General features: G+C 44.9%; 2 protein-coding genes across 2 annotated transcripts in view; one reads left to right on the top strand and one right to left on the bottom strand.

The window, feature by feature from the left end:
- Positions 1–10,241, bottom strand: part of LOC119457937 (polyribonucleotide nucleotidyltransferase 1, mitochondrial-like) — a 55,046-nt gene extending 44,805 nt beyond the window's left edge. Inside the window, exons 1-5 of the mRNA XM_049670570.1 lie at positions 10,017–10,241; positions 7,128–7,269; positions 4,841–4,946; positions 2,219–2,268; positions 1,496–1,559 (exon numbers count right to left, since the gene is read on the bottom strand). Coding sequence (XP_049526527.1) covers positions 1,496–1,559; positions 2,219–2,268; positions 4,841–4,946; positions 7,128–7,269; positions 10,017–10,201 — 547 coding nt within the window. The 5' untranslated portion in view covers positions 10,202–10,241. The remainder of the gene's footprint in view (positions 1–1,495; positions 1,560–2,218; positions 2,269–4,840; positions 4,947–7,127; positions 7,270–10,016) is intronic.
- Positions 10,242–10,553: 312 nt separating this feature from the next.
- On the top strand, positions 10,554–11,366 carry LOC119457936 (mediator of RNA polymerase II transcription subunit 22). The gene is made up of 2 exons (XM_037719709.2): positions 10,554–11,043; positions 11,124–11,366. The coding sequence occupies exons 1-2, from the start codon at positions 10,834–10,836 to the stop codon at positions 11,340–11,342; spliced, it is 429 nt and encodes a 142-aa protein (XP_037575637.1). The 5' UTR covers positions 10,554–10,833; the 3' UTR covers positions 11,343–11,366.
- The last annotated feature ends 11,038 nt before the right edge of the window (positions 11,367–22,404 follow it).

Raw genomic sequence — 22,404 nt, 5'->3', positions numbered from 1 at the left:
GCTCGCACAAGTGGGGGGGGGGCTTCTCTTCTCTAGCCCAGCCACTGCAATCTGCAGCCGGGTGCAAAGGTCTGCGAGACGAGACTTCAAGTGCATTCAGTGCCGGAGGTCACGTAATCTCGAGTTTTGGAGATGTGTTGAAGCGAGAGGCAGGCGAAGCGTTCCTCCATCCTACTGCAGGCAACACTATCAGCTGCGGAGGCGGAGTGGATGCGAAAGCGTCGCGGGCTTCAGTTTGCACTGCCAATGTGAAGATATGGTCAACTAAGTACTTAGATCGCCGACTCAAATTCAACAAAACTGGAAGGTTTTTTTTTTCTTCTCATTGAAATTAAGTTTTTTCGGATTCCCGATAATTCAGAAAATGTTGCGGCCCCTTCCGTGCATCAAAAATTCGTCAGTGGCTGCACTTATTTGCCTAAAAGGTTGAATTTCAACATAACAAAATTTCTACAGTGGAACCTTGTTGATACGATTCTGCACAATACGGTCTTCTCCAGCAGGACAAGCCACCCCACTGCACAAAGAAACTTGTCAGCAGCTGCTCACCACGTGCAAGACCGAGCAGATCTTTCCGTGCCCATGTCCTATGGCGCTGAGTACATCGGCCAAACGGGCCGCCGCGCAAGCGGCCCAGAGCATCACAAAAGAGCAGAGGACGCTGCACTTGACAGTCGGTGCCCGATAAACAGAGAGGGGCGGCTGCACTCCCGAAGGGTCGCTGAGGCGACCCTTCTGCCCCCCCTCCCCCCTTTCTTCTAGTATTTAAAAAGTCACATCATTGATATACTGCAGTTTTTTTTACCGAAAATAATTACTGAAAAACAGGTGCTTTCCTTTATAGTCAAGGCCTTCAGCAAGTGCGCCCCCCCCCCCCCCCCTGAACAAAAATTTGCTACAGGCCTGCGTTGGATGATACGCTGTATTTTCCAGTTCCCGTGAAGATCGTATCAGTGAAATTCCACTATATATAACAAAGTAACTGCCAATTTTACCGACTTCGTTATATTGATGTTTAACTGCATAATCAAAGCAGGACTGCAGCCTGCAATATAAGGGTATTCACTGGTGGGTTACAGTCGAGCATAGCTGTATCACATTGCCACAAGTATTTTTCTTTGACAAAGTTTTCCAAAATAACATGCTTTAATTAATGTTTTGTTTATTCCTAATCTTCAAAACATGGCCATAATGTTCTACTGCAAGCGGTTTTCTTCTTAATTCATCGTGCCCTTTGTATATCCATGAGCCCGCATTTTGTCGCCACATCGTTTCCAATATGACCACTCACACTTCATCTGGTTGAAACACTGGCTACCACGTGAACCAATCATAATGCGGCTATCCTAGCAGAGGAAAGAGGCAACCCTACATGAAATGTCCGAGGCTCGATCAGCGTCAAGATATCACATGGTCGCCGTCAATCAAACCGAATACACCAGTAACAGCTCTCTGTCAAGCTAAACTTTCAGCCACTCTCGCTTGCACACCTCACCTGCATTGAGGCTCACAATGTCGGGGTCGTTGATGCCGTCGACGGCAAGCAGGTTGCAGACGAGCTGAAACATAAAGACGGCAATGTTGGAAATGCGAAGTCTAACGTCCCAAATATGCACAGTAGGTTATGAGGGACGTCATAGTGGTGGGTTTAGGATTAATTCTGACCACCTGGGGTTCTCTAACGTGTACCCAAAGCATGGTAAACAAGCGTTTTTGCACTCCGCCCTGACAGACGGCAATGCTGTCATTATGGCGGCAAAAAAAAAAAAAAAAAACATGTGAAAAGTTCCAGACACTTCAACAGTGTTATTAATGAATTGAAAGAGGTGCATTATTGAACCATGCTTCTGCAAAAGCACAACAGCCCATCACTATGTGAAAAGAGGCTTAATAAGCCAGAAAAGATGCAAAAAAACAAAAGACGGCACTGTGTGCGTTGAATGGAATTTGTTCTCGAGAATCATGTCTTCTGTGAGAACTTTCTTCTATTGCAGTAAATAAGTTTGGCGTTAGCGGAATCACTGAAGTCTGGTAATATGTTTTTACACCCTTGTTTTAGAGAATGGCTACAGAAAGAGGCTTCTCTCGTTCGCCCAATGTTGATCAATTCAAGCTCTCGAAGTTCTGTTTAGATCAGACTTTTACAACAGGCAAAACACCAGCAAGCTTTCAGACCAACGCTAACACCTATAGTAAGTGAGAATGACAGCAAACACACCTGTGTCTCGTAGAAATAGCCAGCAGGGAATAGAGGCCTCAGCGATCGATCTGCAATATGAAAAAAAAGATGAAAAAAAAAAAAGCAGCATCTCATACTAGTCAACAATTGAGGCAGGTGCAGCAAATGTAAGTGCTCTGTTATGGCATGGAATCTGCCTGATAGCAAGAGAGCATAAGATGTGACACGTTTTTACCAGCAATGCAGGAAGGGATGTGAAAGTTATGACCAGTCACCACAAACACTGTCAATAGTGAAATCAAATTCTGAGATTTCATGACCCAAAGCAATACACACACACTATATATATATATATATATATATATATATATATATATACACCTGACCACCAATTTCGACCACCTGAGGGTTTTTTAAAGAGACACTAACAAGAAACATTAACTCTTTCTTTATCACCGCACTAGGCATCGATCACCAGTGACCGAAGTTTTTGAGCGCGTATCTTAAAAAAACTGCTGTGCGTCTGGACTCGTAACGCCATCTCGGTGATTGTACAGAAAGTAGAGTTTCCGTTTTTGCGCAGTTCACATTGTTACCGCGCAGCGGAGATTTTTAAAGGGCCCGTGAGCTTAAAGGTTGAGCGGCGTGAAGCAGTCGACATCCGGTGCTGCGCACGCTCGAAAGAAAGCAGTTTTGCTTGATCCTGACAATCCTAGAAGCGATCTTTTGGACTCTTCAAGCAGTGATGACTCCGACATCGATGTCGCGTCATCGGAGTTTAGTTCGGATGAAGAAACTTCAGCAGATCAGCCGGGAACACTAGCTGTTACACGCCGGCAAGTTTCGTTTTCGCCTCCCGTTTTGTTTATTGGTATCTACAGCCGGTTCAGTTGCCCTGTTGGTATCCAAACTATTTTCTTTATTTATGGTAGGTCCCCTTCATTTGTACAAGACGTGCTGCCTCCAGTTCTGGCCCTAGAGAGATCCGGGCATTGGCCTTGGGATGACGCTCCGTAGGTGTCCGAAATGGCTGGCGAGAGCTCTCGATTTTTTTCGCCAGTCCTTTACGGCGAAGGTCGTTCATGCTATATGTATAAACACCAACAAATATGCACGGACGCATATCCTTGACAAACCGACGTAGAGAATTTTTTTCTCTGAAGATATGTCTATCATTAGGAAAGTTTGCCGCCAATTTCATTATTTGTGTTTGGTAATTTTTATTACGTATATTGTAATTACTGTTTCTTTTCCGAAATGTACTTTTGAAATGTGCATTTAGTACTCATGTTTTGTATATAATATTATGCTGTAAATTAATGTTTTTCTTGAAAAAAAAATAGTAGGTAGGACCAACCAAGAACTTGAATGTTTCACTATGCATCATGTAATTTTTCTTAACTCAAAGATACTTTATCTATGGGTATAATTCTTTATAAATGTTGCCAAGGGATATATCAACAATTTCTATATTTTGGAATTACTCAAAAAAATTTTTTTGCCAGTGATGTTACTTCTTACTGCAATTTTTCCTTAAAATATTTGTTCTTTTTTTGTTAAGAATTTTTTAAGCAAATAATATTTTTTGTATTCTTTTAAAATAAATATTATTTGAAGCACGTTCATTTACCTTCACTTTTATATACTGCATGACACTGTAAACTTATTGGCTGTTGCACAAAAAATTCCCAACTCAAACATACAAAAAACAGCCAATTTCCCCGTGGTAAGGAAAGAGTTAAACCAATTTACACTGATAAAGTATTGTTCCAACTTCATTTTCCTTAATTCTGCCACAAAAGTTTCATTACAGAAGAGAAAATGAATGTATTCCATTCTTGAAATTTCGCACCAAAATCCCATCGACGGGATTTTACCATAAAATTATGACGGTACGTGGATTTCAATGTAATTTTCTCGTATACGGGTAACTACGGCTCAGTAATAGTCCTTGAAAATTGTTGAGTGTTTGGCTTTTTTTATGATATACAATAGAGGCCATTTTTAGTGATAAAAAAAAAATTTAACTAGGCCCTAGCAGACGCCGTCTAAATTCATGCCGTCACAACAAACTGGTGCGGGAACCTAACGACAGCGTCGCCACCTTTCGTTAATCTTTTTTTTGCGTTCTTTCTGGCTTGCCAAGCCTCTTCTCACAGCAAGACTGGCTGCTTTTGGTATTGATTGTAGAAGGGTAATTAATGAAGCTAAATTTATTGTCCTCTTTAACGTCACTTTTAAATGCACCTAAATATACGTAGCTGTGTTTTTTGCATTTCACCCCCATTGGAATGCGACTGCCATGACAGGGAATCAAACAAACTGCCTTGTGCTTAGCAGACAAACCCCACTGCCACTGAGCTACCTTACTGGGTCAAGGTTCAGATTAGATTAGTTAGATTAGATTTGGTTCGGGCATCTGGCAGAGAGTTTGGAGGCCTTTGCTTCCTGCCATACTTCACTTCATTTCTATATGGGCTAAGGTGCTATGAGTAATGAAAATTACTTTAAAAATAAAACACTATGTGACGTGAAGGGGGAAAAAAAAGGGAAAAAGAAGAAGAAAAAGCAAACAGTGGACGACACGGTGTCACACTCAAGCCCGAGGCTCAGACCGTGCACACCACTCATGTTGTAACAGAACATGTCTTTCATACGCACCAATAACTCTGCTTGTCAAAATTTCTTTTTCCGTGGGACCTAGTTCTCTCCGCAGAAAGTTTGTCGGTATCCGGCCAGCAGCTGCAGCCTTTTGCCGGTAATCGACCTGAAAAGGAAGATGGGTCGCAGGAAATGAATGTTAAAGGAGCACTATGAAATGATAACAGGTAATGACAGCCCAGTGGCATATTAAAGCAGCCCCTGAAACATCTTGCCTTGATACAAAGCAACACACTAGAATGAATGAAGCTTCTTTCAATGAATGTATTCCCGAAGAAATTTTTGAAAAGAACCTAGTATGAAGGAAGATTACTAATACGGTAAGTATTTAGGTACCAAGTCGTGACCGGCAGCTTACCGCTATCCTTGAAAATAAAAGTGTACAGTCATTGCATTCTGCTGTTACTAACATATGAGGCAGAAACTTGGAGGCTAACAAAAAAAATTCAATAGAATTTAAGAATAGTGCAATGAGCAACGAAATGAGAAATTATAGCCGTAACATCGAGAAACGGGAAGACAGCGACATGAATCAGAGAGCAAACAGGGGTAGCCAATATACCAGTTGAACAGACATTAATAGGAAGGAATGGGGTTGGGCAGGCCATGTGCCTGCTAAGGACAGGTAACCGGCGGTCTATTAGAGTTACAGAATTGGTATCAAAAGAAGGGAAGCACAGCCAGGGACGGCAGAGGATTATGTGGTGTTTCTAAACTGGGGCCGCACCGATAGAAACGGCCTGGCTACTGCTTCTTTTTTCTCTCTCCTAATTTCATCAATACAAGAGTTATGCAATCTTTCCAGGGTGGCATCTGACAAAGGAGCTGGTGACAGGACAGGCAGGACGCATTAACCGCTCCCCCCTCCAAGTTTCCTAGAAAATCTCAAAGGGTGTGTATGCATGTACCAAATTGCTGACATCTTTAAAGGGACACTAAGGAAAATATTAGGTCGAGCTAGATGGTTAGATTACTCATCTAGAAGTCTATCAACGTTTCCTGTGTCCCAATACATGATTTTGTTGCGTAGAAAATTGCCGCCAATGGCCTCGCAGCTGCTCCTCAATTTGGTCCGCCTGCGCCAGACCGGACGAGTTGACATAGTTTTCAGGTGACCCTCCTACTACACCGCTTTCTGTGGATCGGCCAGTGCTGACAACACGTGATAGGTAACTTTGTCCACAGCAGGTAGCAATACTGCAATTTTCCACTTTGGTCATTTTCTCGACTAGAAAAGCTCTGTTCTCACCATGAATGATGAATTCGTTATTACAGAAGCCTAATCTTTCAATCTAGCCAGACTTAATATTTTCCTCTAGTGTCCCTTTAAACACAGACGCTAACCTAGGCCTTCACTGGTAGATTGCCTTTCTGAAACAGCATTACTGTTTGGTTAGAGGACAGAGACTAATTTCTAGCCACAGAACTTGTAATTGAGCTTTTAAAGCGGACTTTATCAAGCGGAGAAGAGGCAAAGATAGAAGAATGCCTTGCAAAAGTGTATGTTCCGAACCCCTGTCCCGTAGCTTCAGCTGTGCAGGTTTAAACAAGCAGGCACTTTAGATGAAGACAAAGGCAAGACAGAACGTGCATGTCCTGCGTGTATTTCGTTTGTCCAGGACTACAGTGTGGAGAAAAGTAGCTGGTCATTTTGGTGCACCCCACTTATGTAATGTAATATGTATGTTTTCCTTAAACACCCCTGAAGTCAGGGGTCTTTAAGGAAAATAAACTGAACTGAACTTAGGAGAACATTGTTTGTCAATAAGAAAAATAAAAAAGAATAAACGTTGTGTAACAATGAAACAGAAGAAGACATACAAAAGCAACATTGGACAAGGCACAAGAATGATTACGATGTATCAAACATGTAAAATTACAGGAGAAATTGTTAGCAAATAAATTTTAGAGTATTTAAAATTCACCGTTTTATTCTTAGCAGTGGCATTTCAGGTAACATTTTCCCCAATGCTAAGAAAATTAAAATTACATTCTGGGGTTTTACATGCCAAAACCACTGTCTGATTATGAGGCACGCTATAGTGGGGTGGCTCTTAAATTAATTTTGACAACCTGGATTTCTTTGAAGTGCACCTAAACATAAGCGCATGAGCGTTGTTGCTTTTCACTGCCAATGAAATGCAACCACTGCAGCCTAGATCGGACCCGCGACCTCAATCCCAGCAGCACAACATCCAATGGGCTACAGCGGCATGCATTTCCCCCAATGCTTCACAACTTGGTAACATCCTGGTAATACTAGAAGTGTGGTTAAGCTATTACATACCACCAGAGGTAAGAAGGATGCCGACGAGGATGGTTTGTGTTTGCTGACCACAGTGACCATAACCGAAGTATCGCCGATTTGCGCAACTGCTGAGCCATCGGCAAACTTGGCCAGTCGCCCCGCCGACAGCTTGAGCGTTTGACTGCAACATTTGAGTAAGTGTTATCAAAAACGCCGCAAGTGCCTACCAAAACATGCTTCCTATAAACTTAAAGTATGCTTTATGTGTAGTGAGCTTCCTTACATGCACAATACAGAGGCAAAATGGGACTTCTGAACAGGGCTATTTGGTTTACACTGATCACGGCAAACATAGACCAGCTGTTCTGTTCATACATCTTTAGCCCTGTCGAAATGCGCCGTTTGCCATGTTTTGACGATGACACAACATCAACATTTACAAACACTACTCAGCCTTTACATACTGTACAGTTGTCTTATATCTGCAGGTGAATCACAGAATTGCTTGACTCTTACAGAAATAAAAATAAATGAAGTAGTAGTTGCCATTCAACGGCAATGGCTACATCTCGTGACTTGGCTATTAAAAAAGACCTCACTTTTACATTTTCAGAATACAAATCCTTGCGATAGAAAATATTTAAATAAATCAAGAATGTGCATCACACTACAGGTGAAAGCCCCCTCGAACAGTTCAATTCCTCATACGTCAGAGGTATGCAAGTTTGTTATAAATGCACGATTAAGAGACGATTACATAGGCACAAACGAAACACTCAACTACACATGTGGGGTCTATATTCCTCATGTATACTAGCGTCTTCGAAAGAGTGGAAGTGCTTTCATTGCTTTGTGATGCACTTCTGATGGCCACGGGCCTAACCCCTTGGCAAGTGAAAAAGGCCAATGTGAGTCAAATAAATGCAGTTCGTGTTCAGTTAAGGCACTGTCTATGTGCAGTGTGCTTAGGTCAGTCAAGGAGTAGGTGGTTTACGTCCTTCTTATCGTGGCCATGTGAACATGTTGGAGAGAGAGAGTGAACTTTATTGAGAACCAGCAGTTTAGTCGGTTGGGCCTAGGCCTCCTACGATGGGACGTCAAGGTCTTGCCTCTTCGAACACTTCGTAGGCCTGCTGGGTAGCTCAGAGTTGGTCGTCAAGATGGGAGCTGCGCAGGGCGGCGTGCCATCTCGACGAGAGGGTCACGGGATGAAGGTCTGGGTATTGATGTTTGCACTCCCATAGCATGTGGGGGAGTGTTGCTGATTGAGTTTTACAGATCTTGCACGTGCGGCTTGGGTAGATGTCGGGGTATATGATGTGATAGCGTCTGAGGGAGGGGTATGTATTGGTCTGTAACAGGCGAAGGGTGGTTGCCTGTGCTCTGTTTAACTTGCGGGGAGAGGTGGGAAAGGTTCTTCTTTCGAGGTAAAATGACTTCACAAGGTGGTTGTATCTTGTAAGGCGGTCGCGTCCTGTGGGTGCACATGCACCGTCTCCGGCACGGTTGACTAGTTCTCAAGCTACGCAGTGTGTAACCTCGTTGAGGTTGGTGAGGTGCGGGTGGACATCGCCGGCGTGTGCTGGGATCCAGACGAGGGTGATTTGACTTTCAGATGAATGCGGGGCTTGATGTAAGAGAGGACACAAACTTATTTCGAAATAGTAAATGCTTGGTGCAAGCAGTTTCAAGTAACAGAAAACGTAAGAGGGTGTGAATGCATCGTGGAGGCTAAGGATATATTATAGTATGTATTCAAGATATGAGTCAACTGCATATAAGACTGATTTCTTTGTGCTCTCTGTGAACCAATTCAACATAGGATTGCCCATTTCCTTAGTATGTGAGCATCAGGGCAGAAAACAACACGACATGAGTCAATCTGACCAAAACTACGTTAGCAGTTTATAGGTTAACAAAGAGGCATGATCATTTAAAAGACAACCTTTATTTTAATTTCTCAGTGACATCCGATGCCTGAAGCAAGTCGTCAAACAAATATGAAAAACATGAAATCGCAAGAGCGAGTACGCAACGCAATGAGTGCATGGGATGTCCGATCTTAAGAACAGTATCTTACTGCTGGCAAATAATATGTGCATTGGCGATAAATTTCAGTGACTACAGAAACATTATAACAGAAAAAAAAAATGCGACACGGAGAGCACGAAGGGTCAGAAGATGGCTCAGTGCAAGTTGCGTCATCTGAAACAGCCTGTGTCGACATCTCGCGAAACTTAAGGGCATCGGCGTACTGAAGCTTGCCATGTTGCGGCTCAATTTAAGGAGGCGTTAATTTAAATAAACAACAAAAAAGGTCAAAATAAAAGATTGAGTAGATGTTGCGAAACACGGCAAACACGTAATGCTATTTAAAGTTTCGGATTCACACCACGCATGTCAAGTTTCAGTAGACGGAATAATAACGCCAAATTTCGAGCGACTAAGTCATGTTCGCTGGGTGTTGTTGTTGCTGTTGTTTTCTTTTCTTTCCTTTTTTTTTTTTTTTTTAAGGTGAGCTACACTGAGCGTGAAATCCCACGCTCAGCGCAGCTCCCGTTGCGTCATTCGAGCGTAGTTCAGAACCAAAGCTCCCGTCACCAATGCATCGATGCCTAGTTGATCCCAACTTCCAAGCACAACTCCGTGTTGAGCACGCGCCCCTGTTCAAATCACTTTCCGGTTAATGACTCCACTGAGTAGTTCAAACATGTTCAAACACACCGCTGCAAACTAGCGGTAGAAACCAAACTGCGAAGGCTGAGAGCCAAGCAACACAACACACCGCGACACCCGAGTCACTCAACGTGTTTTTCGCGCAACAGGCAACAGACGTACGGCTTATGTAGTCGTGTTACTTAATTCGAGCAAACTATTCACACGTGCGATCGCAGCGAAATGGGTTCCGCTCGCCGTCGCGCGACTCACTCGTTGGAGAGCAGAACTTCGGTGTGATGCTCGCCCAATGTGGACGCTCCGTGAGCGTGCCTCGCATTACTGAGCCTGTAGAGTACGCAGGGGCGTCTTCTGCCACCGTAGGCCAAAACGCACCCTACTCGTGACCGGCACAAGCGCTGCGAGATGGATTTGACGCACGCCGCGGGAACCTCCATGCTCGCTTCAAGCGGCGTCCCTGGGCGCAGCCATGTGCGCCGAAGCCTGTCCCAGGCCTGTCCTATCGCCTACCCGGATACTTTCCTGTTTTTCTGTCAACTGCGGCGCTGCATACTAAAAGCTTATAACACAATTAACTCACCATGTTATCTAAGTTCACGTTAATGTACTGCACTAAATTTTGTATGGTAAAGTAATATTCAAAAAGATATGTGGAATTTGTTTTGTAGCAACAACGTAGAGATAGTTTCGGAAAAGCAGGCGCCATTTTTAGTGGGACTAACACTCCTTACACCATTAGCACCATCGTGATTAGCACCAGTCATAGAGTTAATATAACTACACTGTACTGGAATACCTTAAATACAAAGTATTCTAGTACACTGTAATATAACGCACCAGTGGAGTGTTATAGTGAAAAACTCTATGGATTCACCAATGCCTCCTGTGAAAGTTTTTTTTTTAGAGGAGGCATTGGGATCATCATCAGTTGTGCTGCGATTTGTGCGCGATCGATTTTACCGCCGCCAAATTAGCCACCGTAGCCAAATCGTACTCTCTTCCCAAAGTTTCGTGTACTCTTAATTACTGGACCAACTTCATGACAGTACTTAAGTAGTGTACGTGCAGGATGGCACAAGCAAAGGGACTCAGTCAAAGCAAGGAAGCCCTGTTGAAGTCTTACACCAAACAACTCAAGGATGACATGAAATCTATGGTCGACAATTTTACGGAAATCATCAAATCCACGCGTGTGCCTCTCGAAGACGAGGGACAGGTATTGAGACCTCTGCAGGGAATACAGGACCACTATGAAATGACCGTCCGAGCTGCGAACATTGTGAGTACGCCTCGAAGGCTCTAAACGGGTGCACATCGGAAGAGCGCATGTAGTAATCCCTTTAATTTCTTTTTTCTCAGGTCCGCGCTGGAGAGTCGTTGATGAAATTAATATCAGACATAAAACAGTACCTGATCCTCAATGACTTCCCATTTGTGAACGACTCCATTGCCCAGAACAGTCAGCGCTACTGTGCTTTTCAAATGGACTGCGATCAGCGGTTGATGGCACTGCGGGACGACATGTCTGCTGAATTGTACGAGCTTGAAGAAGAGTATTATTCGTCCTGCTATAAGTAATAAACTTCACTATTTCATTGTGCAGTTATTCGTGCAGTTGGAATCAGTGGTTGTCGTCAAAAAAAAAAAAAAAAAGCGACTGCAATATGAAGACGTCTGTGCCCTCGTCCGCTTTACGCTGGTTTATAAATTCTGAACACTTCCATAGTTTAGGCCAGACCTATTCTATTGCCTTTCTTTCTTCACGTCTGCGCCAGTACGGTGTCATCAACTGCGCGCGCGAACCTTGCGTGTGACCGGCGGCAAGTCGCGCACTGTCCTTTGAACATTCGAGAGCGATTTGTGAAAAACCAAGATGTCTCTGGATTTTGTCATGCTCAGAAGCCGCAAATGCGAAGTTTATGAGGTACATCATGTTCAGAAGGACAGATGGCTTTACAAGTCTTGCAGAACAGTGCAGTCTGGTTCGCGCACAAGTAAGCAGTGCTTTTTTTCCATTTATTACCTTTTGTGTCAATACATTTCTAACAGGATTACGGTGAAAGGCCAACAAGGTACTGCAGAATTTGCATGCGAGAGTTGAACATCCTGCGAGACGCTGTTGCATGCAAGCAACGTAACTACGCAGATTCAAAAACAGTCTCTGTCAAAGGTTACTTGGTTGTGTAGAAAGCTGGCTGTGACCCTCTTTAAAGAAAACAAAAACTGCATGGTGACTATGGCGACATCTTTTTCGTTCGAACGCTGGCTTAGAGGTATCCTTTGGCCACAGTCGTCTGGCTGTACCAACGCAACTTTATGTGTAGCTTCAAAATGATTGCCGAATAAATAAAATTCTGCGATGCAAGAGATTCCACAATTCTGCATGGGATTGACACAATGGACAGCTGGTGTATAAATCTTAAAGTGACATTAGGTGTCACCTGCCTTTATGTCAATTGTATGCTATTTTTTGATATATCAAACTTAACTGTGGGGTAAAGGTTGGATAGCACCAGTTCTAGATTTGTGATATATGTATGTAGCGTAACATATTATTTAGTAACGACTGAGGACCTAGTTGTTTACCTGGTATGCTCACCACTTTCCATTGACCTAAAGTGCTGACTGGACCACTAAGCCGGGCCTCGGACATCCCTCGATGGACCATATATGCCTGACCAACTAGGGCCAAACTGATGGCTCTATACAACCGAGATCACTAAATACAACGAAACCCCACCGATAGGCAGGGACCCAGCCATTGGCAGTAACCACTTTACCTGGCAGGCTCTTGTTACGGAGAGTTCCAGTATTTAACAAAAGAATTCTGCAACTCCCCGGTCGTAGTGCTACTTATGTGCCAACTGCCACAAAATCTGAAGTTTCACCTTCAAGGAGAGGCTTTATTTTGTATTCGACACCATTGTTTCAAAGCTGATAGGATAGATGCTTATGGCTGAATACAGATTTGCATAGATTTGCATTTCGATTTCTTTCACCTAACTGCCAGTGTAGTGTAAACACAAAATACGAAAGTATACTAGTGAGAAAAGATTGCCACGCAATATTTACAAGCCTTCGCTTGTGAGATAATGAAAATACACTTCATCAAACGTATGGAAATTACTGTGATGCTATTAAACAAAAAATTATACTTTTTTTAATTGGTAGGAAAAGTTGCACGAAACAATGTGCAGTAGTCAGCAGTGATAAACAGCAATTAAAACTGCTTGCATACCATGTGCTGTCACATCAATGTACTAAATGTCGTAATTGCTGTCAAGTGCACTCTTCTTTTCATCAAAGGTGTTCTCTATTAACATTGGGGAAAACACTGTCGTACTGTTTCCTGAATTCCAGATATTTTGAAAATTCCAAGCAGTGTCACATCATACTGTGTGCAGCCCTGTTCTAATTATTTTTGCTTTAGCATTGCAGTTTGCTTGTTCCATGTGTGCTTGCTCTGCTTTCCCCTTCCAGCTGCCTTCATGATTATCGTTACTGCTCACTTGCCTTGCGGCATCCAGCGAGCACCATTTGTGCACTTCTAAGGTGGCACCGGGATGTAATAAAATATCCGGCAAGACGAGAAACTTCTGTATATTAGAAAACAACTTATTGAAGTACCCGTCACATACATGTCACAGGCGTTGTATAAGATTTTAAAAAAATGAATTTTTAAAAATCTCCAAGCATCCACAGATTAACCTTTTATGCATGTCACAGTAACTCTCCTAGCAGTCTATGCACAATTAAATTGATAAATGTTTTTTATCGGGCTGAACAGAAGTAAGTTCTTAAAAATGGGTGTCAACTTCTTCAATGTGATTTTTGTCCAAAGCCAAAAGAAGTCATTTTCAGCTCCTGCATCACTGTTTTACTGAAAATATGATAGCAATTTAAAATGGCTGCCAGAAAGGGCACGCCATGTTTTGGATAAGCCAATACATTCCTTGCTCGGAGGTGTAATATTTAATGGATACGTGCATGACAACATAATCTAAGCGATCACTAAGCAGGTTTAGTTTAACTACATTTTTAAAAAATGCTTGCAGGTACTTTATAATCTGCAGTCCCGTATTACAGTTTCCTTCGCAGCTTAGGTGTTGCCTCGGCATATAATGGGACTTTAAAGAGAAACACTAAATGAGTTTAGATCAATAAAGTATTCTTTAAGAACTCTATTTTCGTAAATTTCGCGGTAATAGGTTGATAATTATAAAAGAAAATGAAGATCAAAGTTTCATTTTTCAAATTTTGTGCCTCAAACCCCAGGACCTCTACGTCAGTGTGATGTTGCAAATTTCGAAGTATTTTTTTGCCTTTAAGCCGTTGTGGCTCTGTTAACCCCATAACCGTTTTATTATTTTGACAATTTCTGCACCCAAACTGCTTATTTTAAAAAAAACTTGATATTGAATATTTTCCTTCTAAAAAGCAAGGTTTCGGTGTTGAAAAAAATTTCAAGCACATACTGAGTCAAATTAGCATATTAAAGTTTATTATTGCTCATGATAAAGGAGGCCAGCTACCTGCTGGTAATCAACAAATAAAAGCAGAAAAACAGCAAGAGCACTGTTTGGGAAGTTTTATCAAGTCATGAGGCAATGTTATAGTGAATGCCTTACCAGGGACGCCCAAAAACGGAAACCGAGGAGCCTTCGTGGGGATGTCCTTCACATCGATGCGCCACCAATGACGCGCACTCGCAATAGTGTCTTATGAGCACTCTTCTTCATCTGATAATTCAACTGTTACGTTCAAGTCATCGCTACTATTTCGCTTCCAGAAACGAAGTAAACTTCGGTTTCTGAATCATTATCGTACAAAGAGCTGGGCGACGGCAAAATGCTTCTTTTCCGCGACAACGGACCAGAAGCACATGCGTCGCGTCCACCGGACTTCAATTTTTTTAAACACGAGTTTCCCACCAAAGAAATGTGTAACGGCGGTTGAAAAAACATAAATTACCTGCCCAGTGCTGCCATCTGCGAAGCGACGCACCAACTAGCCGGCAAACGAGCGTTTCTTGTTCAAAACGCTCAAAAGGAGATATCTCGAGCGTACTAGCTACACTCGTCCAAAACGGTTTTGGGGCATTTCAGCAAAGACGAGCTGTGCTCGTCCGAAACGATTAAGGGGTTAGAGCTCCCGAGACTTGTTAAAGGGGCCCTGAACCATCCCCTCGGGCTTGGTGAAATAACATAGTCCTGCAGGTAACAATGTGCTGCTATGAACACCTCATCCAAATTTTGCTGTCATACACGCAGTGCGTGGAGCTCGCAAGTGGAGCGCGAAGTCACCTTTCTCTCTCAAACGCTCTCTTTTCAAACAGTAGCCTGCTCCTCACTTTCTCCTGGACGCTTTATTTCGTAATAAGCACATTCCTATACGTGGCTGCTATTGGTAGCTACGGTTGGCTACGTTGCGTAGATAACGCGGCCACCGCCACGAGTCCACTGGCTAGAGCACTGCAGCTCGCTGAGGACAGCTGCGTTTGGCTTACATTTAGCGCATCGTAGGCACCAAAATTGAAATTCGTGGCATCTACAATAACATCCAAAATGAAATTTTAACTACGCGCCACGGTGAAATTAGAAGGTGGAGGGAGCGTTGTGGCCACGCCACACTCTGCCGTAGCGATCGCAGTGCAAGGCATTGAAGGAACGGGAGCACAGCGGAGGCCTTGTTTGGTTGCCAATAACTCCACTTCTGCTTAACACATTGAAGTACTTTATTGTGGGGCCAAGCATTTCTGAAATAGCCCATTTTCACTTCAAATGCCCTTCTCCACTTCAATAAAAGTGGTTCAGGGCCCCTTTAAGTTTATTTTCCTCCTTTATAATTTAGAATTACAATGTTGTCCATCTTTACGAATAAGAAATTAACTTGGCCCGAATAGTTGTTGTCAGTATCCATGACGTCACAGCAAGCTGGTGCTGGAACTTCAAGGCGGCGTCACCACTTGTCTAGTTTTTTCGTGTTTTCGAGATTACCAATCAACTTTTCGCGGTAAAAGTTTCTCTTTTTTTGTAATCTAGAAGGGTAATTTACTAACCCCTAGCTCTCAAACGATCCTTCACTCGAAGCTCTTCCTCCACTCCGCCCGTTGAGGTCAGCGCCGCCCCTCAACTGAAGAGGACTATGCTTCTAAAGTATTGCTGTGGAGTGTCAATGAAGCACAGTGACTACTTCCTTCGAGGGGCAGTGCTGGCCTGCACTTTCTTGAGTCGAGGTGAAGGAACGTTTTAGAATATGGGGGTAACTGGCCTTTAGTGTGAACACATACTTCCAGGATGGGTCAGATTACACATCCAGACTGTGCTGTGAGGTATCCCACAGTAAGGCAACCTCCAGGCTGGCACCTTGCTGTGCGGGCTCTATCCAATAATATTTTTATTTTCCCCATTAGGATGCATTGGGTGGTGGTGACAGGTCAGCACTAAGGTGCAATGCCTTGGAAGGCTGTAGTAAGTAGGTACAGTTTGTAATCGATGCAGCAGCAACCTTGGGGGAAGGTGCTGCTTGCGGGGCACATCACTGGAGTCTGCCATTGCACAAAAACAGTGACAACTGGCAAAGCATGTCCGAGCAGCTGAAGACATGGAGGTGGTCAGTGCGCTGGAACAAATGACTCAACTGGCAGCGACATGGTGTGCCCCAGGGTGTTCAAGGATGAGCATGATTCCATGAACGTGTAATTGGTGCTGTCTGATCATGTGTTTTACTTGTCATGTGGCACAGTACCTTATGCCAAGTGCTGCCAATTTCTTCACCGCAATACATTCATATTGGTGCTTTTCATTTGGGTCCTTGGCCTATTGCACACAGCGCAGCTTTGATTACAAGTGCCGGTATAGCCTTTCCACAGGCCGCTGGGCTAGACGCACGGTTGTAGAGATGTCACAACATTGTGAACTTTTACATGAACACATTCTCATCAGCATCATCATTCAACAGCCCTTTTTCTCCCTGTCTCTTTCCCCCAGTGTAGAGTAGCAGGCCAGAGCAAGCTATAGCTCAGGCCGACCTCTCTGCCTTTCTCTAAATAAATTTTTGTCTCTCTCGTTTTTTTGCAATATGTGGCATGGTTCAATGAGATAATATTCTCTAATATGTTTTGAACAATTTATTTTTTAGCGTTTATAGATGTGTGTGCCTTTGACTTAGTCAAGGTAGCATGTTGTGGTTAATTCAGATTTTCATGCGCTCAGGCCAAGTGTACTGAGCGGATATGGTGTCATGAATGAGTATGAATCATTTGTTAAACATGTACTCGCATGAATTGTTTGGACAGATTACAGCCTGTTGTGATCGGTGTTTCATGTGAAATGTAATGCTGCGCGTTTGGTGCGAACGCAAGCAAAACGCCGCCGCCGTCGACAACAGTTCTGTGCGTTGTTTGTGTGACCGCACACAACCGCTGTCAAAACGCTGGCGTGAGCAAGCGCGCCAGCAGCAGCGAGCGAAGCTTCATGCGGTCTTTCGCTTCAACGGAAACTGAGCGGCGAAAGCACAGCGCGTACAAAGGTAGAAGCCGTGTTGCAGATCGCTTTCAAGATACGGTGCGCGCGACCGCCCGGCGCCGCTCAAAGTACAAGTTGCTCGCAGAGTAGAAGCCGCAACCCCTCGCTCCCGCACTGCCTTCGCGGTGTCCTTTCGCGTGGGAGATTGAGTCACCAGTTCCCCTCGCGCCCGGTCGCAAGATACGCACGGCGGAGAGCAAACGCGACTTCCATCGTGCGAAAGGCTGTGGGGGGACGGGAGAGAGGGAGGGGAAGCGACGTTTAGAAACCCACGGCCTTTCGCGCGACGGAAGAAGTCGCGTTTGCTCTCTGCCGTGCGTTCTCTCCCCGTGAAAGCGCGCGTCCCTCGCGCACTTTCACTCGCACATACAGCATACGACGAATGAGTTTTTTTTTTCTACATCCGGATGCGACCATCGAAGAGCGAGCCCTTAACAGCTTCGCTGTAAGAACTAGCCAAATATAGTCATTTTTATTTGCATTTTTATTTGTGCATACATTTATTTTCGCATTCGACTACGGCAATCTTTTTTTGCACAACCCGTCGTAACAAAAAGTCCCTGACGGTCGATCCTTGACATCAACAACAGCGACACAGTGCTTGCACGCAGAACACTTTTTCGTTGGCCCAGGAAGCTCTCAAGTACCAGTAAATCGCCGCAGAGGACGAAAAAAGAAAGACGTAGCGAAATCGAAACAAATGGGCATGATACTTTCGAATGTGATGCGCAAGTAATTAGTAATATCATTTTCTCCAATTAGGTACGAAATGGCAACCGAAACATTCACCAGTTTGCGCAAAACGTGCTTTATTCTCTCATCGTCCTATCTTGTTTTCTCTTTTTTTTTCTCAATTAGCTTGGCTCGGGTTAGCTGGGACACACTCTATATAGTTTCCATTTACATCCACCTGGCCGCCATCTTAGGTCTCTAGCACCCCAAGAACATGCATATAAAAGTGAGAGACGACAGATGCCACTCACTGCCTGAGTCGGTGTAAGCGAAGCTTTAAAAGATTACTGTGCAATACGGCACATCAGTGTAGAAAGCGCGCAGTCGTTTTCGGCGACGAGCATGTCCCCAACGTAACTCGCTCGAAATGGTAAAAGCCGCGACGGCGCACAGAGAGCAAAGGTAAACGACAAAGTGATAATAGCAGTGGTAATCCTGCTAGAACCGGTTACTGTCAAAAAGCAAACCTTGTTCATGTGCTAATAATAATAATTGCTGGGATATTGCGGGCCAAAACCACGATATGATTATGAGCCACGCTGCAGTGGGGGACTCCGGATTAATTTTGACCACCTGGTGTTCCTTAACGGGCACCTAAATGTAAGTTCCCGGGTGTTCGCGCATTTCACCTCCATCGAAATCTGGCCGCCGTGGCCGGTAATTGAACCCGCATCCTCGAGCCAGCAGCGCGACACCTCACCTGCTAAGCTAACACGGTGGGTGATGTTCATGGGACGTGGTGCAGTGATGTCATCGTGGCAAACATGTTTCGATATTAGCACAATGAGTACCTGCATCTGTGACGTTACGGGCAAACCATCTATAAGTAAAAGCACCAGGACTGCACCTTTGAGCTCGGGGTCTTGCCCCCATTCCTTTTTATACTTGCTCGCATACTTGGCCCACTTACCCATGGTTCGACTCTCCTCTAGTGGCATCGGTTTCTGTTCTCATCGTCTTGACCGATCTTATGAGAATTTTCAATATCATTCAGGTAGAGCGCTACATGCCTCTGCTTCCTTATAATGCTTCTCGTTGGACGCGACTGGGCAGATATTTTTTTTTCCCGCCTCTCACACAAGACGACGCGTCCACCAACGAACAGGAAGATGCCTGTAAAGCTTACTGTGAGAAGCATGGAGCAGGTCGAAAGCTGTGCCCGGCGTGACACTTCACCCAGAAGCCATGGCCATGAACACACTGGAGCGTGTCATATTGACCCTTTTCGCGGAGCAGTTTGCTCTACAGGAACGAGATGGCGCTTTCGGCCGCGCGCCATACGTTGCCTCAGCGAATGCGCACGAATACGAAACCATTACTGCTTCTACCCTGCTACTGTGCGATCAGCTGGCAAAAATGCAACTGGGTGTGCGCTAATGCACTATGCCCAAATCAAGCTGCAAAATGTGTAACGATAAAGGGAAGACGTGTGCGGTAGTTCGCTGCAAAAATAGTGATTCACATATTAATGAATGGAATCGACCTGTGTCGCCGCTGCCACATAAGGACTGCCTGTGTTGCCGCCCTTCGCGAGGCACGGCTTTCCTTAAGGATACAAAAATATAATCCAACCGCCTGCGCTGCATAGATAACCTCCAAAGAAAGGACTTCAACTCCGGAACGTCGGCACATAAGAGGGAGTACCGCTCGTTACAAAAGGAAGTAGTGCCACTTACTGGCATAGTAAGCTTCCCGCACGCTATCTACACACATCCACCCTTACTCGCACGAAAACTTACGCCCACCCTATCGCCAACGTGTGAGTGAATAGGCGCGCACTTGAATCAATGTGCCGAAGCATGAGTGACGGCGACTACACCGACAAGACACGAATGTTGGAAGCTGAATGTTTCGTGACGGTCCACAGAGTAAGCGAGGGACTAGCGATAATACGTATTTGCTACGAGCTACCACAAAGTACAGAACATTTAAATTACAAGCTTTGTGCACAGCAACAACAAATTTATCGCAGCAGAGCACACCCGCGAGTGATTACGCTGAAAATAAACAATCAGATAGTGGCCGCACCGAGGAACTCTACTGAGTCAGAAATATGACTAGCCGCTGTTTCAAAATGTTTGCCAAATAAAGAACGCAGAGCGCACTGATCCCGATTTAATTCATAAGCGGAAAGTTTGGACAGTTTGGAATACATTTCTAGCCCCGCTTTTAGTACAAGCACCGTATACGCTGCTCACGCCGTACGGACAAGGCTTAATGAGCTCTGAAAGCACTTACATGTCCTCTAAAGCTGTGGTCAAAGCTTCGTGTCGTGCACGCAGTCACCGTCTACGATACGCGTCCAAACAGCGATTCCGGCGTCACGCGCTTGCATTGTAAACGCGGAGGCAACGGAGGCGGCTGAGGCAAGCAATGGACTAGTCACCACGTGATCAAACATGGCAGCGCCCACGGGAGCGCCGCGAAAAGGGTCAATACCCGTGCTTCCCTTCTTTCATGCCGGCGCCACGATCGCCCGACCCTATTTTACTGCTCTCCTTTTCTACGCCACATTAGTACAGTGTGCTGTAACACTCTCTATACTCCCAGGCTCATCCCGATGCCCGGGTATCGGATGTCTGATGACTGAAACCGATAAAACGAAGATGAGAGGATGTTACCGGCGCAAATGTTAGCACGTTGAATCGCGGTGTTAAATTCACTGCAATTAAACATCAAAGCCACCGGCTCAGACATCGGCGCAGAGAAATGGTGAGGGGGGGGGGGGGGGGATTTCGCGCACGCCCACACGCACAGCCGTACTGCCGGCTCAGCCAGCTAAAAGATAGCCTTCGAGATTTGTTTCTACTCAATTACTTCTACTCTGGAGCGTCGATTAAGGCGCCGCTTATAGCCCAAACAAAGCAAGGTCGCAAATGTTCAGTAGCCCAAATATAGCCACATAGCCAACTGGTTTTGGCACGTAAAACCCCAGCAAGAAGAAGGAACTAGCCCAAGTCGACGCCAAATTTTTTTTCCTATAGCCCAACTTGGCTATATATAGCCAAACCTACCGACACTACATGGAGCCACGATGGTGACGACAAAGACGATAACCTAGAGAGTTCGCGCAGGCTCAATAGAAGAAGACTGCGTTCCCTATTCTCGGATGTGCCGATAGAGTGAGACAGGACGACCTCTCGCAATTAAAGCTCCCCTTCTCAGTGAACCGCGACACGGTATATGTGTGTATGTGTGTGTGTGTGTGCGCGCGCGCGTGCGCTATACTGGTTGCCTCTTCATGACCCCCCCTTGTTTGCACGCACAGCGCAACTGTTTTCGCTGTTTGGTCGCTGAAGCCCTCAAGACTGATCAATAAAGGTGCTCGGCAGCAAGGACGCTTTCGAGTTTCGGCTTCGACGACACACCTCGATTCAACACTACAATCAAAAACTTAAACACAGCGCAACTAGCGACAATACCGCCTTCAACGTCGTACATCTGTTTTTCGGGGCAGTGTTGCCGGCACAATGGGCGTGGCTGAACGATGTCCGTGGCGTGAAACTCCATAGTAAGCGGCAGAGAAAGCAGCGCAAGCAGTGAACATTGCAAATCGATTATCAAATAAACGCAAGGCCTGAAGCCGCTTTGTGCCAAAAAATAATAAAACAATAAGAATAGCCGATATTTTTACTACGAAAAAAAAAAGCGAATCATACGAGTACACTTACAGACATGTGGCAGCAAATGCCAGTTCACCTATAAAATCAGTAAAAAACTGGAACAGGAAAGCAGCGCGCGCATGCGAAACTACATTTGTTACATGTAACCCAAACCGATAATAAGAAAGTGCAGCCGCGCCCTCCTCTTTCGTGTACAACACGTTCGTGCACGATCGATGATCTAGTCGCGAATAGTCAAAAAGTTGAGCCACGGCCAATGGATGTCATATCGTTCTTCAAGTACTGCTGCATTGTCTGTGCTTCGGTGGTGTACAGCAAATTGTCCCCACTGGAGAATACCCACACTAACGTGACAGCAGCCTATGTCTTCGTCAAACACAAAACAATGTCCACGATATAACAAATAAATAATCTGCAAGGTTATTTCCGACTCGCTTAGCCCTTTCAATGCCACTCGTTCCGTGGTGCAAAGGGCGCTTTTATCTTTTATGCGGTCGCTGGACTGTCGAAGAGTTCCGTCGAAGTTAAAATAAGCACGTGGTGCCGAAATGACGTCGTCGTTACTCGGTAAACTTCACCGCGAGGCGCCCGACCTCTTGCGTCGCTCGTCGGCCACGCTCGACGCTCGCCGACCCCGGGCGAGCCTGAGCGGCGCGTCGAGCATCCACTTGTCGGCAGTGCGCGCGTCGACGACGGGGGAGAACGTGTTCGTGGCGTGTATCTTGGTGGTCTCGGGCATCACGACCAGGGCCAGAGCGC

The sequence above is a fragment of the Dermacentor silvarum genome, chromosome 7 (assembly GCF_013339745.2).
Source record: "Dermacentor silvarum isolate Dsil-2018 chromosome 7, BIME_Dsil_1.4, whole genome shotgun sequence".
NCBI classification, from domain to species: domain Eukaryota; kingdom Metazoa; phylum Arthropoda; class Arachnida; order Ixodida; family Ixodidae; genus Dermacentor; species Dermacentor silvarum.
This window is presented reverse-complemented; position numbering and strand designations above follow the sequence as displayed.

Excerpts from the sequence above, each read along its gene's own strand:
- LOC119457936 (XM_037719709.2), top strand. The coding sequence starts at position 10,834 with ATGGCACAAGCAAAGGGACTCAGTCAAAGCAAGGAAGCCCTGTTGAAG. Across the intron at positions 11,044-11,123 it reads CCGTCCGAGCTGCGAACATT|GTCCGCGCTGGAGAGTCGTT; the intron begins GTGAGTACGCCT and ends CTTTTTTCTCAG.